At 42.6% G+C, this 17,872-nt stretch overlaps 1 protein-coding gene across 1 annotated transcript in view; it reads right to left on the reverse strand.

Moving 5' to 3' along the window:
* LOC307248876 (plexin-A2-like) overlaps positions 1-17,872 on the reverse strand; it is a gene marked incomplete at its 5' end in the record, with an annotated part of 58,079 nt that overhangs the window by 26,663 nt on the left and 13,544 nt on the right. Inside the window, 8 exons of the mRNA XM_080025414.1 lie at positions 860-956; positions 1,690-1,890; positions 2,611-2,725; positions 5,379-5,475; positions 6,164-6,317; positions 7,136-7,259; positions 9,752-9,852; positions 14,373-14,507. Coding sequence (XP_079881540.1) covers positions 860-956; positions 1,690-1,890; positions 2,611-2,725; positions 5,379-5,475; positions 6,164-6,317; positions 7,136-7,259; positions 9,752-9,852; positions 14,373-14,507 — 1,024 coding nt within the window. The remainder of the gene's footprint in view (positions 1-859; positions 957-1,689; positions 1,891-2,610; positions 2,726-5,378; positions 5,476-6,163; positions 6,318-7,135; positions 7,260-9,751; positions 9,853-14,372; positions 14,508-17,872) is intronic.

Genomic DNA, 17,872 nt, shown 5'->3' on the forward strand with positions numbered 1-17,872 from the left:
CAGCACTTTAAATGTACTCTATCAGCTAAGAAAAAATATATTTATATTGAATTTATTCATATTAAAGTTTAAAGTTTCAAATCGGTCAAAAACATGATGGGGCTTTTCTTAAACATGGTAAATGACGTTATTTATAAATGGGTTAATTATATCAAGTTGTTTTATACATATTCGATATTAGTGGTATCATAACATATAATAAATAAATCATATTTGCTGTTAATAGGTAATAAATGCAAATGTCATCCATAAAACTTTATTTGTTTTAACACTGGAGGTAGTGATGTAAACTTATCTCTTTGGCTACAACCATGGAAAGTCAATTTAGAATTTAAAAAAAAATCCCTAAGAGCAGAGTTTGTTTAAATTATCTCTCAGGTATTAAGAAAAAAGAAGGCAAAAATAATCCCATAAAACGCCCTTTGAAGTCTGTGTCTTACATCCTCTCTCCTGTCATTTAAAAAAAAATATTTAGCCATATAAAGTAACTTTCCTAAGTAATGACGAGGCCTGTTCAAATTCATGGCCATTGCTGTGTATGTCCTTGACTACGGGGTTTGTATTTAATCATTTACAACCCACAATGACAACTGACAAACGCCTTCTCTTGCATGATGATGATGGAGAGGAAAACCAAGAGCAGCCACGAGTGCCGAACTGAAAAAGATACGAAGATTCACCCTTCAACCTTGCGGGGCACACCAGTGATTGGGTGCTTTCTGATAACACTCTACTGCTATTGTGAACTTTCTCTGAAGGCTCTTTGGAGGCCTTGAAGTGGCTTCTATGACCCATATATCCCCCGTGGATTGAGTGCTTTGCGCTACTCTGGCCTGGCAGTGATGAATGGCAGAGGCACCTTTAATCTTCTCAGGATTGTCGATGATGAAATTGCCGTTCCATACTATGGAGAGGTCCACCGCCAGGTCACTGATCTTCACACCCTCGTATATGTACTGAAAAGCAAGAAACAAGGATTGTCCGGTAAGTATATCCGCATTGAAAGCAAGTCAAAGAGATGGAGAAAAAAATAAAAGAACTGATATTACAGAGAAAGACAAGAGTGGAGGGAGATGAGAGGATGATAGGGCAGCAGAGAGACGAGGCTTTTAACCATCTGTCATTTCTGCCATGGATGCCTGCTCCTCTCCTCTTTTGACATGTTGGCACACAAAGCATGGCTGCTGTGCCCAATCATCCACATCTGAAGAAAATGGCCTTTTCATTCATTGTCACAGAGAAGCAAGGTATGCTTTGCATTGAAATTAGGCATTTGATTTACTTCCTGCAATAATAATTCCCCCCCCCCCCAAAAAAAAAGCTCTTGTACTCATCCCAAACCTCTGGCTGTCTGTTGGGTACGTCACAGTCACACTATGTCAGGGACAATATCAATTTGATGAGACAAGTTCTTATTGAAGTCACCATTTCCATCCTTTTCACTGCACCAAACAACAATTTCTACTTCTCTTTGCTTTTCTTCCTGCCATCCATGTCACTTTTCCTCTTCCGTTTCCCTCGCATGCTTCACACTTGCCCTCAACAATCTTTCCTCTGCCTTTCCTCTACGTTCTGCCCACCACCTCCGGCGGTATTCACTGATGTACCCTATGTACCTTGCAGCATCAAGGCTGTGTGTGCCTCGTTTGACAGCTGTGAGACTCCCACTGGGAGTGTTTGAGGTCATACCGAGCTGTTCTGGCACTGCACACTGGTGCTGTTGAAGCGAAGCGCGGTGACACGTTGGCTGACACCCTGCAGGTTCACCACACACTCGTATCCCCGCTGGCCCGACTGCGGCTGGGGAAGGTTCCGGGCCCTCAGGGTGATCGGTCGCACCTCGCCAGCCGGAATGAGAATTTCCCCAGAGTGAAGGAGCTGAGGGCAGTCCTGTGAAAACAACAAACAAACAAACAGACTTTATCGTACCATCCACAGTATCACATGTTGTCCCTGCGCTTATGGGTTGATATTAGTAATGTTTTCACATCTAGTTTTGCAGGTTGCACAATAATTTATTCCTTGTCAGCCCAACAGTTTTGCTCTAGGGATGGCAATGACCATTGGCCCGTTCACCTCTTCATTGGTCCCTACAGATATGAACTGCCATGAAATGGGGTACAAATATCAATGGTGCCCACTGCCCAGAGAATAACACCTTTTCATGTAGCCCCATCAGCTGGTTGAATTTATTTATTTATTTGTTCAGTACTTTTGATTGTGTCTAAATACAGTAAAACTAATGACCATCCTTTGGCTACGGCTGTACTGTTTAGTGCTAGTTAGCAAATGTTTGCATACTAACACACTAAAATAATGTGCTGAACATGGTATATGCATGGATCAGCATGTTAGCATTGTGATTATAAGCCTTTTGGCATGCAACGTTCATATTTAGCTCACATCTCCATTGTATCTCTAAATACAGTCTCAAAGAGCTGCTGTGGACTCTTATCTGAAGAAGTCTGCTTGATTCTTTGAGTTGGGGGTTGTATTATTTTACATTTAAATCACACAGGGGCAGTAAACATTCCTCATGAAAGCTATGCTTTAATCAGCTAATGTAGCTGTAACTCTGCACTCTCTTTACATTGATGTAAATGTACATACCCCTGAGGCGTTGACTCTGCCCTCCTGGAAAGAACAGCTGCTGGGGTCGTGGGTACACAGGTTGCGGTATTTACACCAGTGGCAGCGGAATGTGCTGTTGACACAGGACAGACACCTGCAGCAGAAAAATGAACTCATTACAAGGTGTTTCAAAATGTTAATATAAACATCCTGTATTCAGTGCCCCTGCATTGTACACAATAGGTTAAAGAATGAGTCCCTCTTAATTTCCTACCTAACATCTCAATCTTTGTCTCCTGAGTGAAGTACATTGAAAAGCAGAAACCAACGAATCCTTACAGCGTTCTGCTGAGTGTATCTTGTCAATGTGTTTTATGTAAATAGCAGGCGTCCCTAGTTTTTATGGATATACAATGAATGATTGTGTTTTATGACAATAATTGACCTTGGCAGGCAGGAGAGTAACAATTGAAGTGTCAACTGAAAAACATAAATATGTATTATATCTAACAAGGACAAGGTATTTGCCTTGTATATATATATATACTGTATATTTATGTAGCCTATACGGTAACATGAGTTTTTTTCATGTTTTTACAGACCCACACTTTATACTTCTGATTTTTGACAGTAATGTTGGACAGATGTAAATGCCAGCCGTCCAACCCTGGATTAATATACAAAATCTGGAATGAAAGTGACAACTGAATATTTTATGGGTAGAATAGCACAACATCTGGCTGGGCTTGGGTGACTCACAGCCAAGAAGAGTCGGTCTTGGATTAAATTAGTGCTGAAAAACCCCGATAGACTGGATTTGATCACATTTCGTTCAGCAAACAATGAGGGGATTGTGATACAACCTTGGGTTGCAACTGAGAGGTAAAGTGATGAGAGAACAAAGGCGGGTGATGCACAGCTGTTGATATACCAAACAGAGCAATTGGAGAGCTGAACATTGAACATATCCTCTGCTGGGGGGCAGAGGTGTGTGGGGCGGGAGGGGGGTGGGGGGTGGGGGGGGTGCTGCTGTGTATAGTAGACGTGTACCACTGTGCAGAAAACAGATCCACGCACTATCAAAGTCTGTTCACTTGTATTTGGTCATGCAGTAAGATGAAAGCCTGAGGATACTACTGTATAAAACCACTTCTAGCAGCACTCCAATACTGCGGCTCATAGCAAGCTACAAATGCCAATAAATGTAGTGCAGCACCATTACATTTTGATATTAATTAGCTGCCCAGGGCCAGTATGGACATAAAAATATATGCGTGCGTGCGTGTGTGTGTGTGTGAGAGTTTTTTTTTTCTCAGGGGAACGGGGGTATTAATAGACCTGGACTGGCAGGCAGCTATAAACAGAGGATAATTAATTATGGAGGGTGATGTGATGCTGAGGTGATGGCGGTAGTGGGGGGAGGGGGCAGGGTAGAGGTGCTGGGTTACGAGTGTGTTCTGTCTGAAATATTAATCACAGAAGATCACAGGGTCACTCCACAGCTAATGGAGGCCGTATTGGTGTGAGGCGCGGTTATGTTGAGCTCCCGACTCTGTTCCTCTCTAGCGACGTAATACGGTTGTTATGTCGGGGCATTCATGTGGGAGTCAAGGAGCATTGTGAAAAGATGGCATGTGTATCCACTCTATGTTGATTTCTCAGGCTTGGCACATCAATCCAATGTTCTGCTTCATGCAAGTGTTTATGGTTCAATGTAATTGATGGCACAGTTAGGGGCTAGTAAGGTGTGCATACAACAGCATTCAATTCCAGTTTCAGAAACACCTCAAAAAAGAAAGGGAATATTACTTCTCCTTTTCAACACTAGTTAGTGGATAAATATGTTTTAGTAAGGCAGTAAATCATGATGAATTTGAAGTAACTAATTAAACATATTGTGATTTGGCCTTTTCCGAAGCTTTGTTAACCGTCGTGTTTCTAAGAAAACTCCTAAAGTGGATGATTGCAGCCTTCTTCGAATGCAGCCTCAGTAATTGGCATTTATCCTAATAAGATCCACCTTTTGTAGCAGTGTTTCTCATTGTTTTTTCAGATAGAAACACACTGTCATATTTTATTGTTACAGATTACATATTATTCAACAGTATCATAATGGCAAAAAAGTCAAAGCAGCTTCCTTGCTGAGTTAGGAAGCTTATATTGGCAGGGTAGTGAAGATTTAAATAAAGAACTCTTTATTTACTACCATCATTTTCTCTCCCCTCAAGGCAACAGAGCAACGCTAGAAATCAAATATGATTCACACGTCTCAAATCTTGCAACAAATACAGTCCTGTGGCAAGGCCCCCACAGGGACAAAGTCAAGTCAAGTCAAGAAAGGAGAGTGTGTGTGTGACTCTCATGCTTATCTATTTAGGGGTCCTCGGAAACTGCAGCCCCACGGCGAAGCACACACACTATGTACACAGTGTTGCATCAAAGGAGCATATTGTGCTGTCCAAAATGTCCTTGTATTAACATAATTATCATTAAGCCCTTTTACCATAACTGACAGAAAATTATAGCAGTTTGGATTTTAAAGCTGTGAGCAATGAACCCAGAAACTTGCAGTTTAAGCAAAGTAAAAAAAAAAAAAAAAAAAAAAATCAGCCGTGGCAAATGCATCATGTTGATTTAAATGAAACCTGACAGATAAATTGAACTGTGAGGTTATCTAACAGCCCCGATCTTAAGTGGAGTTGTGAGTACATCAGTGCATCATTGCCCTAAATTAAGTTCCAATCTATTGAACAAATCAAAGGTGGGTTGTGGGGGGAGGGGGGGATATCGGTGTCAGCTGGACTCACGTTTTATGTGTGCTGCAGTTGTAGAACTTCACCTCTGTGCTGGCCACCATCTGACCCGTCTCCTTTGAGTTCAGACGAAGCTCCACGCCAGCCCAGTCTGAGAAAGAGAGAGAGAGAAAGAGAGACAGAGAGAGAGAGAGAGGGTGGGCAGAGTGTGCACAACGAGTGAATGGACGAAGGGAAGGAATGACAATTATGTGTGAGTTGATGAGAGAGAGAGAGAGAGAGAGAGAGAGAGAGAGCAGTATGAAAAGAGAGATGGGTGAAGCAGCGAGAGAGAGTTAGACAAAGGATGAGGGAAAAAACAAAACAATGAACGAGGACAACGAGGAGGTCAAAAACAGTGTGAATACTTTCATCACACTTCTGTAAAGAGCCACCTGGTGTCGGCGTCTCTCTGCCAAGGGCGTATTGCTGACAAAACCTTCAGTCAGAAACTTCAATTGAAGGATTACTGTATAGGCCTATGCTGAGAGAAAATGCTGCTGCTCCTTTGGACTTACCAAACTCTTTGGATATAAAAACTAAAAATACAAGGCAGCCTATCTGAAAAATAAACATGTTTTTGTGTCTAGAATATTGATTTTTTTTTTTTTATATTTCTCCAGAAATGGCCTCGATCTATAATTTCAGGCTGCAATCTTTTACTGTAGTGTGTGTGTGTGTGTGTGTGTGTGTGTGTGTGTGTGTGTGTGTGTGTGTGTGTGTGTGTGTGTGTGTGTGTGTGTGTGTGTGTGTGTGTGTGTGTGTGTGTGTTTGTTCTGACATATGATATCTGAGCTCACCTTGTCCTTCTGGTATCCGAGGGACCTCCTTTCCAGCCGGAGACAGACACATAACTCTGTTCCCATTGACGTGACCCTCCACTTGGGCCTGCTGGCCAAAGGAACAGGTGATTCCAGCGGAGAGGTCTGGCACATTGTTCACCTCCAGCAGAAGCTAAAAGAATTGGCGAGGGAGAAGATGATTTAATGAACCAAACCTTGGTAGATAGTGTATGCTTTTCATGTCTTTGCCAACAGAGTTTTCTTGCAACTTTTATGTGCTGAAGCCACGAGATAGTGAGCTTATCTTTGCAGATCCTGTGTCAAGACTGGTAAACAGGGAGAAACAACTAGCATGGCTCTGTCCAAAGGTAACACAATCTGCCAATCAGCACTCTTTAAAACTCACTAATTAATTAACACATTCAATCATGTTCGTATAATAAGCCGAACTGTAAAAGAGACAAAAGTGATAATTTACTACTCCCAGTCTACTTCCTAAGAAGTAGTCCAGTACATAATCCTGTAATACCTTGGTTTGTCGTTATTATGCTCTGCTTTTGTACAGATTAGACAAACAATATAGGATTTTAATTAGTGTGCTCGTTGGCAGGGTTTGGGCGTAGGCTGGACAGTTATGAGAGTAAAAGAGTGTAAGAGAGTAATTGTCTGTTTTTTACCCAAATTGTCAAACAATTCCCTTAAAATATTTCATAGCTCCGACTGTACATCACTATATGGTTTTGGCTATACTTTACAACATAGCTGAATTAAGCCTTTGGGAAATGTAATCAACCTTTTGACTGGTTGATCTCTTTTTTATCTCTCTCTCTCTCTCTCTCTCTCTCTCTCTCTCTCCACACATCTCACCAAAGTCTACCGGACTTACACCCACTGTACACGTGGTTGTAAAAGGCTACTCTTAACTAGATTACATCTGCATTGTGAGTGGAGTGGCGGAGCAGTGATTGGTGGGATGATAATCGCACTCACAGGGACACTATGTGCTGATACAGCAATGCTGTCTGGATGTGCGATAACCTTCACACAGCGGTCAATGTCCGTCGCAAAGCGGAAGGTCTCCTCTGCCCTCTGACACCGATCCCTCCTCGAGCACCTGTGGAGCGAGAAAGGACTGAAAATTAAAAATGTAAAACACAGTGAAACAATATTAATGATATAATATGGCAAACAAACCCTGACTTCTGGCCACGCCAGATGTGTCTACCACGTTGGCCTGGATAGAGATATCTCAGCATGACATTTTTATGGAGACATTCCATGGTGCCCTATGAACGATTGAAATCTGGTATGGTCATCTCCGGATTGTTTTACTGTGCCTTTCTGCAGAGCACATTACAGTGCAGCAGTAGAGAGAGGGGAATGACATGCAGAGCACGACCGCGGGCCAGATTCGAACCCGTGGTCTGCTGCTTCTGAGGACTGAGCCTCTATGGGCGGGCGCTCTAACCACTACATCACGAGCACCCCAGATACTGATTTCTTCAAAAGAGAAGTTATAGGAGTAAGGTCTCTGTAGTAACAAACAGGCTGTTTTTAAACACATATGCCAGTTTAAAAAAGAACAAGACTTTCTCAGCTCTAGAGCTAAATTGTACTGGAAAAAGTAGAGTAGTTTGGCTGTACACAGTCATGTCCTCCTTTTCAATGTGTAATAGGTACAGCGAGGGGAGGGATTGTACTTATTACAATATGCTGTTGAGGGGGTGGCCCCCCCTGAGAAAGCTCAAGGAGCACAGACGCCTGTGCTGTAATTACAGCACAATATAAAGCGGAATTGAAACGCATGACAGCTGTTGCTGGCTTGGCTCCTTGAGGTTGACCGGATCCACAGGCGAATACACACAGTCACCTTCTGACCGCACATCAGATGAAGTGCCTCCAAAAAAAAAGGATGCCTTTCATCCCTCATCTCTGTTATTCACAGTGTGTTGTCTGATGGAGCCATTTGTGCCCATTTCTTAAAGAGGACCTATGATACTTTTCGACTTTTATGACCTATAAACGTTGTTATAATGATTTATAGTCATGTTTAACCATACTAGAGTGTCAAGTAATTACGTACATGCATTTCGACGTATTCCCTGCTGACCGTCTGGGGTGGCTGTGCAGAGCACTAAAAACTATGGCAGCCAGTCGAGCCGAACTTGTTCAAATTTCCGGTATGTGTGTGTCACCAGATCTTTTTTCCATATATGGTCAGGTAAGCTCCCAGGTTGCTATATATAGCAGGGGGTGACAACACTAGACCAGTGCTCGCTTAGCTCAGCCGGTAGAGAGATCGTTTACGAAGCAGTAGACCCGCGTTCGCATCCCGCCCGGGCTGATTCTTTGCAGACATTTAGAATCATGACTTCCCTTCGCAAGGTAACCAATCACAACGGAGTTGGGTTTGCAGGAAGGGGGGGAGGGGGCGGAGATGGCAGAAGCAAAGTGTTTACAGGGCCTGCTGGATCGCCAAAATAAGAGAAAGAGCTTCCCGAAAATCTACATAGTTTTTTGTGATGTGATTCGTGTCAGGTTGCTCTATAGCAGTTTTTAACAAGAAATTAAGACCAGAAAAGTAGTATAATAGGATCTCTTTAAGGCTTGGCCCCCCTCCCACACACACACACACACCGTCTCATAGGTTCTTTGGTGCAGATGTGGGAAAGTGAGCTCCTCAAAGAGGTCTATGACACTCTGTGAGAGTCATTCAGAGGCTAGAAAAAGAGCCCAATCTGGATAAAATAGACAGCAAAATAAAGTAGCCTCATTCAGCAATGTGAGGGATCATGACTCACTTTGGGTTACTTGAGGGAACAGCAGTCTATCTTTCTACTGATAAGTGTAAGGCATTAATTAAAGTTAACAGTGTAATGGGACAAAGTCAGCACTCGGTGGAAAACGAGGAAAAACAAACTGTTTAATGAGGTAATTTAGATTAAAAAACTTTTTTTCTTCTAGGGTGATTTGATAACACTGAAAGCTCATTTGAATAATGCTGATCCTCATCAAGATACTGCTAGCTGAAATGCAGACGTCACGTCATATGATGAGGCAGTGGTAAATCCCCGGCTGAGGTCAGCTGTAAACACAGGGTTTTAATCTCCTGAAACCCCTTTTGCTCTGTATCGAAATATTATGCAAGCTAACCTGGGGGTCACATAATTAAGATGGAGGAGATAAGCTCGCTCCGCTGGGTCCAAAATGTTCCCTGGGTACGTAGAGTTTGTACACCCGCTGAGACTCACAGGCTTATCCCTGCTCTCCTCCATTAACACCAGCCGTTCTCCCGCCTGACGGACAAATCTGGTGGGCATGCAGTTTTCTTTTGCTGTGCAAAATAGTGCTATTTAAGAGGGATCACGCAGTCCAGCAACCACTTCCTGGTTTCCTGTTTGTCCTGCCAGCTGTTGATAATGGTAAACTCCATGGGAGAACTATAAAAGTCTGTTATATTTAACCGCACAAATCATATGACCTTGCGCGCTCAGCCATATTTGTAGCTTTCCTCGAGCTGTTTTGTAAAACTTTAAAGTTGTGGTTTTTTAATCCCTTGGCAGTGATTTGGCCGTGGGAGGAGAAACAAAAAGTAAATAGACTCACATGTTGTACAGGACACACCAGCCACAGTGAGGGTCACCCGAGCTTAAACACTCAGAGCATGTACCGTACTGCTCACAGGCCTCCACCGGCACCTGAGCCACCTAAACCAGAGGAATGACAGGCAGGGTTACAATGTAAACTGGCACACATTAAGGATAGGTACACACAGGTCAATCATTAAAAACAGTCAAAAAGTTAAGATGAGGTTATTCCAGTGGCAGCCATTTTGAGTTTACACCACACACACACTTTTGGGGCATTGGTTTGCCATAATTGTATAGTCTTCAGTGAAACAGAATAACGTGGAGAAAGGGGTGTATAACATGCAACAAAGGTGTTTGGCTAGAATTGAGACAATGTGACTTGACTGTAAATTGGGCAAATATACAAGTAATTAAAAAGACTAACCCAGGATGGATGTTAATGACATAAAATGTAATCCAAAAAATACACATATAATCCAAAGAGAAATATATATGGTCACCTTTTGTGCAGATGACTTGTGATTATAAAAACTAGCTTTTATTATTGTTGCATTCTTCTGGTTAAAGTTTCCAACTTGAAAATGTTACTTTAGTTGTGAGGGCCCCCTTTTAGACATTCATAATAAATCAGGAAATTTCCCACACATAGGATCACACACAAGCTGAAAGACAGCCAACCACCCACTCTACTACTGCTGCCACTTCCATGTGTGAATGTCTGGCAAAGCATAAGCTCTCCATTAGCTGCTGTTAGAGTTGCTGCTGTCGCACGGCCAGCGTCACCCCTGCATACAAAACCAGGTCGGAGCTCCAGCCCCGGGCCCAGTCATTTTATACTTTGTTATTATTGAAGGGCTGGACGCATGATGCAAGCAATTTCCTGATGTAAGCAATCACAAATGAAGAGTGGATTATGGATTAGAGCGTCTCCGGTGCTCTTGATAGCAAAAGTGGGTGCTCTCTCAGGTCTGTGCTGGCAAAATGGATTATCTGCTGCCCCCAATGAAATAACTTTCTCGTCTTTTTTTGTTGTTGCTGCAGTTCAGAACCCAAGCGGCGCATTCATTAACAAAGTGATTTTGTAAGCAGGGAGGGGCTGAAGGGTTTTAAATCCATATCCGACGCAGTTGGAATAATCCATGAATTGTTGTGGACCAGAGTTCATCTAAACTAACAAAGTTGGTCAGTGGCCGTTAGGCAGCCTGACCTTTACAAGACGAGAGAGCTCAGGATCTTCTGCTTTCTGCTTAGCTGAGAATCAAATGTGAGGCTCTCGCTGCACATCGGAGTTGATTTGTTTTAGTGTTACTGACGTGAGCAGGACTGCACCGTGTTGAATCTAAAATACCATCAAAGGAAATGTCCTAAGGTTTTATGTTCACAAGGTCTAAGAAGCACAGCACAGCTCTGCATGTGAAATAGCTCCAGTCGTCCAATCACATTAAACTGTGTTGGGATGTTCTCCTTCAATGGATAGCGACAGTTCAAGTACAGGTAGGAAAACATAGTGGAGAGAGAATCGTAAAATATCCTTTCATTTTGTCCATATAATATGTATGCATAAAAATGTGATAAAACACAGGATCTAGATATTTCATCTTCATCGACTCTTGTGATTAAACTTAAATTGAAGGATACCATTTTTTTTAAAGTTAATACTGTGGAGATGTTTTTTTATTTCGCAGTGTAATGCGTACTATGTGTCAACAAGCCTCCAATCTCAGTTGACTGAATTAAGCCTTCATCTTTGCTTTAGTTTAGCGTACTGCAGATGCATGATAAATCATTCATGAACACACCCAGCATTCAGTGTGTCTCATCAAGCTTTTGTTTGTCTTGTCCTCTCCGAGCTCATTTCTTCAGGAGAAACTGATTATTTAAAGCAAACACAGAAAAACCAATGAAAAACCCCCTCGGCTTCCCAGAGAGGCAAAATCTCAGTCAAGCTGCTTTTTGAGCATTATGTTGCTGCAGGGCCTCATAATCAAGTCCACTATTCCAGCGTTGGGAATAAAAATAAAAATCTTTCATCTTTTTCACAACATCTGGTAAACCCTAACACTAATTCTCCAACATATCATCTTACCAGTTCGCTATCACTTTGAGACTTTCATCCGGATTTACTGGAACTTTATGAATGCTTGGCAGATGAGCATACAGGCTTTATAGACCTCTGCACTATCATCCTTTGTCATGAGTCAGACTCCGGGAAATCCACAGCTATCACGTGATTGTGCGTTTAGGATATGAAATAATTTATTTGAATTGCTATATTGCTATATAACCAATTAATTATTTATTTTTACCTCCCACTGACCCACGTCAAATATAAACTGAATACCATCTGCTGGTATTTAGATTGAAAAAAAAGCCGTAACGAGCAGAGAATTTTGCATAGTGTTTGAAAGTGCTGATAAATGGTTGCTCTACCCAGTCTGCCACTCCAAGTGGTAGTAGTAATGGTACCCAAACCTACATGCAGGTAAGAGAGGAACTACAGACAGCCAGACACAAATAAGTGGATCAATAGAATTTCAAGCAAGGATTTTTACATTTTACAGAGTAGCACTTGAGAGATTGCCCTGGAAAAACCCTAGCAGTCCCACCTCCCCCTTCACTCTAAGGTGTAAAGCCTTTACCGTCATTTCAAAGGCAGACGCGTGACATTCAGCGATGTTACTGTGTGTTTGGAGACCGGGCTTTTCTATTCTTAGAGAAATGATTAAACTAAAGGCACACGGTGAGAGAAAAAGATAAACTGCTGCAGAGATTTCTTTTTCCGTATCAATAATGGTTCCCAAGTGATGTTTTGGCATGGACGGAGACATGCCAAAACATATATCCCCCCCCACACACACACACACACACAGACTGACTCCCTCTTCTCTCTCGTCACTCTTCATCATCATGCTAACCCTGCGTGTTTCTCTCGGCAGGAGACAGAGAGGCTCATTGTTATTCCACAAGGGTCGGCTGATCTCAGCCAAAATCTGTCTGTGCCGCCTCGCTCCGTATTCCACATCATTCCTGTATTGTTTTGCTCCCAGGAATCAGAAAAAAAAATTCTCATCTCTGGGATCTACTGGAAATGTGGGAAATCTGCGAGTGAAGCCGCCTCCCTGGGGGGATGCTTTACCCGAGCTGCGGGAAGAGTCTGAAGGGAAAGATGAGCAAAGATGGAGAGAGAGCTAGACCGAAAGAGGACGGCTTTACTCTGCCCAGAGTTCCTGAGGGCTCTATACAAAAGCCAAAGCTATTCTAATATTGAGAGAGAAAAAAATAACTCTCCGGCTAAGCTTGGTCTGGGTTTTTTTTTTTTTGCTGGGTTATTATGTGTCACACACTGGAGGCTTTCTGAAAAGAGTATGGCTGGCTATCTCCTTGAAGGAAGCATGTGTCTCTCCTTGAACGGCCAGAGCTCATCAATAAGTGATGTCCTGTCTCTTCCACTCTATCACGCAGAAGGAAGAGGGCCTTGATTTGTTTTGGAAAGACGGAACTCAACACAACGCTGTCTCCATTCTCCCTCACTCCTCACTCAGATGACAGCCCCTTGTTTGTCTTTAAACGTGATGGCTTTTATAGGTTTTCAGTCTATTTTTCAAGCTCCCAGAAAAAAAAGAGTTTTGGAGTGAGTGAAGCCCCTCTGAAATAACTGACACAACTGCAATTGTGCCAGTGCCCTCTTGCCTGTCCATCCAGTGACTTCAGCTCAATACATTCCAGCAGTCAGAAGACAACAGAGAGCAGTGATATGGGGCCTTTTCTTTCTTTTTTTGGGGACACACTGACACCTAATCCCATTTCACAGTGACATGCAGCCGCGCCAAAATAATCACTTGATGGGAGTTGAAAGTGATTACCACTGTTCACTCTTATCTCCAATGAGTCCAGAGAATATCGTCCAACAACAACAACGCCACGCCTCTGTGATGCCTGGCCAAGTGAGGAGCAGGCGAGGGGGGGGGGGGGGACAGCCACACATGGTTTTCAATGGTGTGTGTGTGTGTGTGTGTGTGTGTGTCACGTACAAAAGATGCATGCACTGTAAGTCGATTCGCATGGATAAGTAATTAGAGCAGCGGTCCATCCCCCTTACACACAGCCTGCATATTTAACAATCCCTACTGTAGACACACAGCTTGTGAATATTTGAGCATTGCCATTGCTGTTTGGATTCGGGGGGGAATCATAAATCATGGTAGGATTCCAAAGAAATAGCATGAATTTGCTGTTTAACATATACTTCTAATTCCCCAAATGAGTGCGATAATAATAACTAAGGCTAACTGTAATGCTGGTATCTGTGCAGTAAAATAAGAAACACCACTTTGCAATACATAAACTAGATCCAACAAAATCCTCAGAAAATGGGACAAAAAAATATTCAAATACTGTATGCTTTCAAGTCAAAGAAGAACTTTTGACTCCGGAATGTTCATGGTACTACTAACATACAGTAGTAGCACACTCAAGGACGTGTGTCAGCATGGCCAAAGCTCACTGTCACAGGGGCTTGAACCCCGCGGGTTTGCAGCTGAAGGACGGTCGTCGCACTATACTCGCTACATCACCGGGCCCACTTGACGTATCTCCTGACAGTATAGGCAGCAGCAACATGAGGGCGTTTTCCTCACCTGATTGTCAGACATGACATAGAGAGAGTTCCTGTCCAAGGAGAAGGCCATGTCCCGGAGGATGGGCCTGCTATCCTTCATCACGGTCACCGTCTCGTACAGCACTCCCCCTTCCTGAAGACCATCCATTCTGATCTGCAAAGAGACAGGACAAATACAGAGATAGTGAATGCCTCGCCGCAGAACACAGAATGGGTTGCTGTAGCTTTTGTAGTGTGACATCTGTTGTGAAATGTATATCAATTTGAATGTACACGTTGTGCATCTGTATGAAAGCTCACACTGCCACTCCAAAACACTGGCGTTATGTGAAGAATATTCTTTTAAATGGGAGCATGTGTTGAGCTTCTGATCAGCATGAACCCATTTCAGTTTGGAATGTGTTCTTGCTTCATATGGTTGTAATACTCATAGGGAACTGCGAGTGTCTTCCCCTTCTTTAACATTTCTTGTGAAGCAGAAAAAACATGCAAAAGTCTACTCACATTAGTCAAACCATATTATATAGGGTCAGCAACTGTACAAGCCATTTACATTGAGTGGACTTTATCTGATACTGACTAATCAGTTGAAAATAAACGCTCCTCCTTCCACTGTAGCAATCAATTACAACATGAGCTCATTAACGGGGAAGCAGCTTATGAGAAATGACACGGAGCCTGTTCATTTGTGTAAGAGTAAGATGTAGAAATATATCATTGAAAATAGAGAAGAAGAAACACAACTCTTTGTCATTTTGCCAGGTGTTGACTAGATACATATACTGCTACAAGTTAAATCATCCAGTAGAAAGGTCCAGGTCGTGTTTAGCCTATAGCTTGCAGTATATTTCAAACACTGCCTTGTTATATGTGGTATCTCGTTAGCTAAATAGCTTGCCAGAGACACGTTTATCAGCTAGGTTTTGTTCAGAGCTATGGCATTGTCTAGATGACTTTGAGGATGTTGCAACATGGAGTCCAGGTGGGAAGCATTTGTTTATCATAATAGCTCCAGGGAGATTTTGGAGTTGTTGCAACTGAATTTGATGGAGGCTATAGCATGGACATATAAAGAAAGGGCTATAGGCTATGTCAGTCTAGGCTTAAGTTAATCACTTCTTCCTGCTTCCATTTTCTTAGCAAAGCATACTTTTGGCACATGACAGAGCTGGCTGGAAGAAGAGATGAAATTAGTGTAGATCTTGTCTAACTATGGGGGTTGTGGGGGGGGGGGGTGATGAGTTCTAATTTGTTTTTCATTTGGCAGTAGTATTGGCTTCTTGATGGTAGCTTATGTATCTCAGCTATTATGCCTGTGCATTAGCTTCAGCTCTTGGCCACTGTAAGCTCACACAATCAAATGTGACTTCGCAACGGGGAGATAAGTATTATCCAGCGGTAACTCTGAAAACCTCTCAATTTTTCATTCATGCAGCCAAGGAAAGGTACTATCATTGTAAATGTGAGACTGAGAAGGGGAGTGAGGGAAAGAAAAATATTAAGTGCTGCTACTCATTCACATGAAGTAGCACAATTGGCCCGGATGACTCTGACCTGTATCCACTCCTGAATTTTCTTTGCCATGATGCAGTTGAGCTCAGCCATAATTTAACTTTGGATTGACTTTCAGGCTGCAATCTTTTGGGGCTCATTATATGCAAGCATGGAGAACGAATGCCCACTGGCGAAGGGCTTTTCGATTATGTTCTCCCACTGCTGCCTACAAACAAGAATTGCAGTCGCAGTAAAGCAAACATATAAGCAGGTGGTTTGTCTTCGTAATGAGTGCTTTACTGACGCTGGAGCTGTCAAATTCATTCTTGTGAGGACGTGAAACTGTTTGTAAAGGTGTAAACTACGTAAAGTGGGGAGTAAGCTGGATAGCCCTTTATTGTTGCTGACAAAACACTACCTTTCAGTAAGTGCCTTTAACTTTGTATCTACTCACCACAGAGACATACCTCCTTGTTTATCTGGTTTCTACAGCACAGCCATTGCTCAGTGTGTTTTACACCACAGAGCAATAGGCAGTGCTCCCTCAACTTTGACACAAAAATACTTTGACTTGCACTACTAAACCCAATCTTTCACCATTGGTGCTGGAATGATATGAATTGCATCATACAGTAATGATGAACCGACACTTGAAATATAAGTCAGAAAATTGATGGGAGAGGGAATTTTGAATAAATCATGTTGGCTGCGGAGGGAAAGAAAATGTTCATTAGCAACACAAACCCAGGTTATAGCCCTATTTAAAAATGGGGAGATTGGATGATTAACCAGCTGATGCAATTACAGTAGAGCTGAATTAATTCCTCAATCATAATAATTGAAATAAATGCAAGATAATGAGGAATTGGAACAGAGGGATGTGGAAGTGTTTTGCAAAACGTCTACTGTTCAATTACGACATGCTTTCCTGTGTGCATTCCTGACGTATGGACTAAAGCCACCTCGCCACCCAAATCACATTTGACTGCAGCGGGTTTTGAATACATGCCAGGTCGTAGCACGCATTCAAACACACGTTGGCAGTAGCGCCATAGGGACAGTCAATCAATACAAACTGATTACATGATTGGATCCCCTGGGCACCAAAACTTCATCAATCAATCATGCATCCACCTCCCAGGCAGCTGTGCCTCTCCAACCGTCATCTCAGCCAGCCAAGAATGTAGAAAGGAGGGAGGGAGGGTGTGTGTGTCTGTGTATGTGTCTGTGTCTGTGTCTGTGTCTGTGTCTGTGTCTGTGTCTGTGTCTGTGTCTGTGTCTGTATTTGTATTTGTATTTGTGTTGAGTGGAAGGGAACATGCGGGGAGGAGGCACCGGGAGGGTGCAGCGTCATCTTCCACATACAAAAACAGGTAACAAGCACGGTTGAGGACGTCTGTTGATTCCAGATCATAAGAGGACACTCTTTGTCTCTCTCAGGTCATGACCTCAAACTAGGAACAGTCCTATCTTTTAAATAGTTATTTATCAGGCAGATTGTATCTCTGTGTCTTGTTACTCTTCCTCCCTCCTCTTTCTTATCCTATTCCTTTTCACCCTCACCACAATCCCACGCGGGGATGGAGCCAGTTTACATTATGTTTTCCCACACTGCTCATTGCACAGATGGAAACCAGAGCATGTAGGCATTTCTGTGGTGTAACAGTTTTTTTTTTAAGAAAATTAAAAATTGTGAAGAGAAAGTCTGATACTGAGCCATTGAGTGTGCTTTAAATTGGTTTTGGTGAAGTTTACCGAGGGCCAGGGTAGCAGAGACGAGCTCAGATGAATAATGACCCTTCGTGAGCGATCCTAGGTGTTTGATTTCAGCAGATTTAAAAGTTTATTTTTTTATCATTTAAAACAGGGCTGACCAGGCATGAGCCCTCTGGGAGAACAACAGGTTCTCAATCCCCCCCTTAAGCCCCATTGAGAGTAATGTGGCTTTAATTGGTTTTATAATGAGCTTGCATGTAGAAAACGACACACAAAGTTGCACACACACATACCTACACACACAATCAT

The sequence above is a fragment of the Ammodytes marinus genome (genome assembly GCF_949987685.1).
Source record: "Ammodytes marinus genome assembly, chromosome: 4".
Classification (NCBI taxonomy): domain Eukaryota; kingdom Metazoa; phylum Chordata; class Actinopteri; order Uranoscopiformes; family Ammodytidae; genus Ammodytes; species Ammodytes marinus.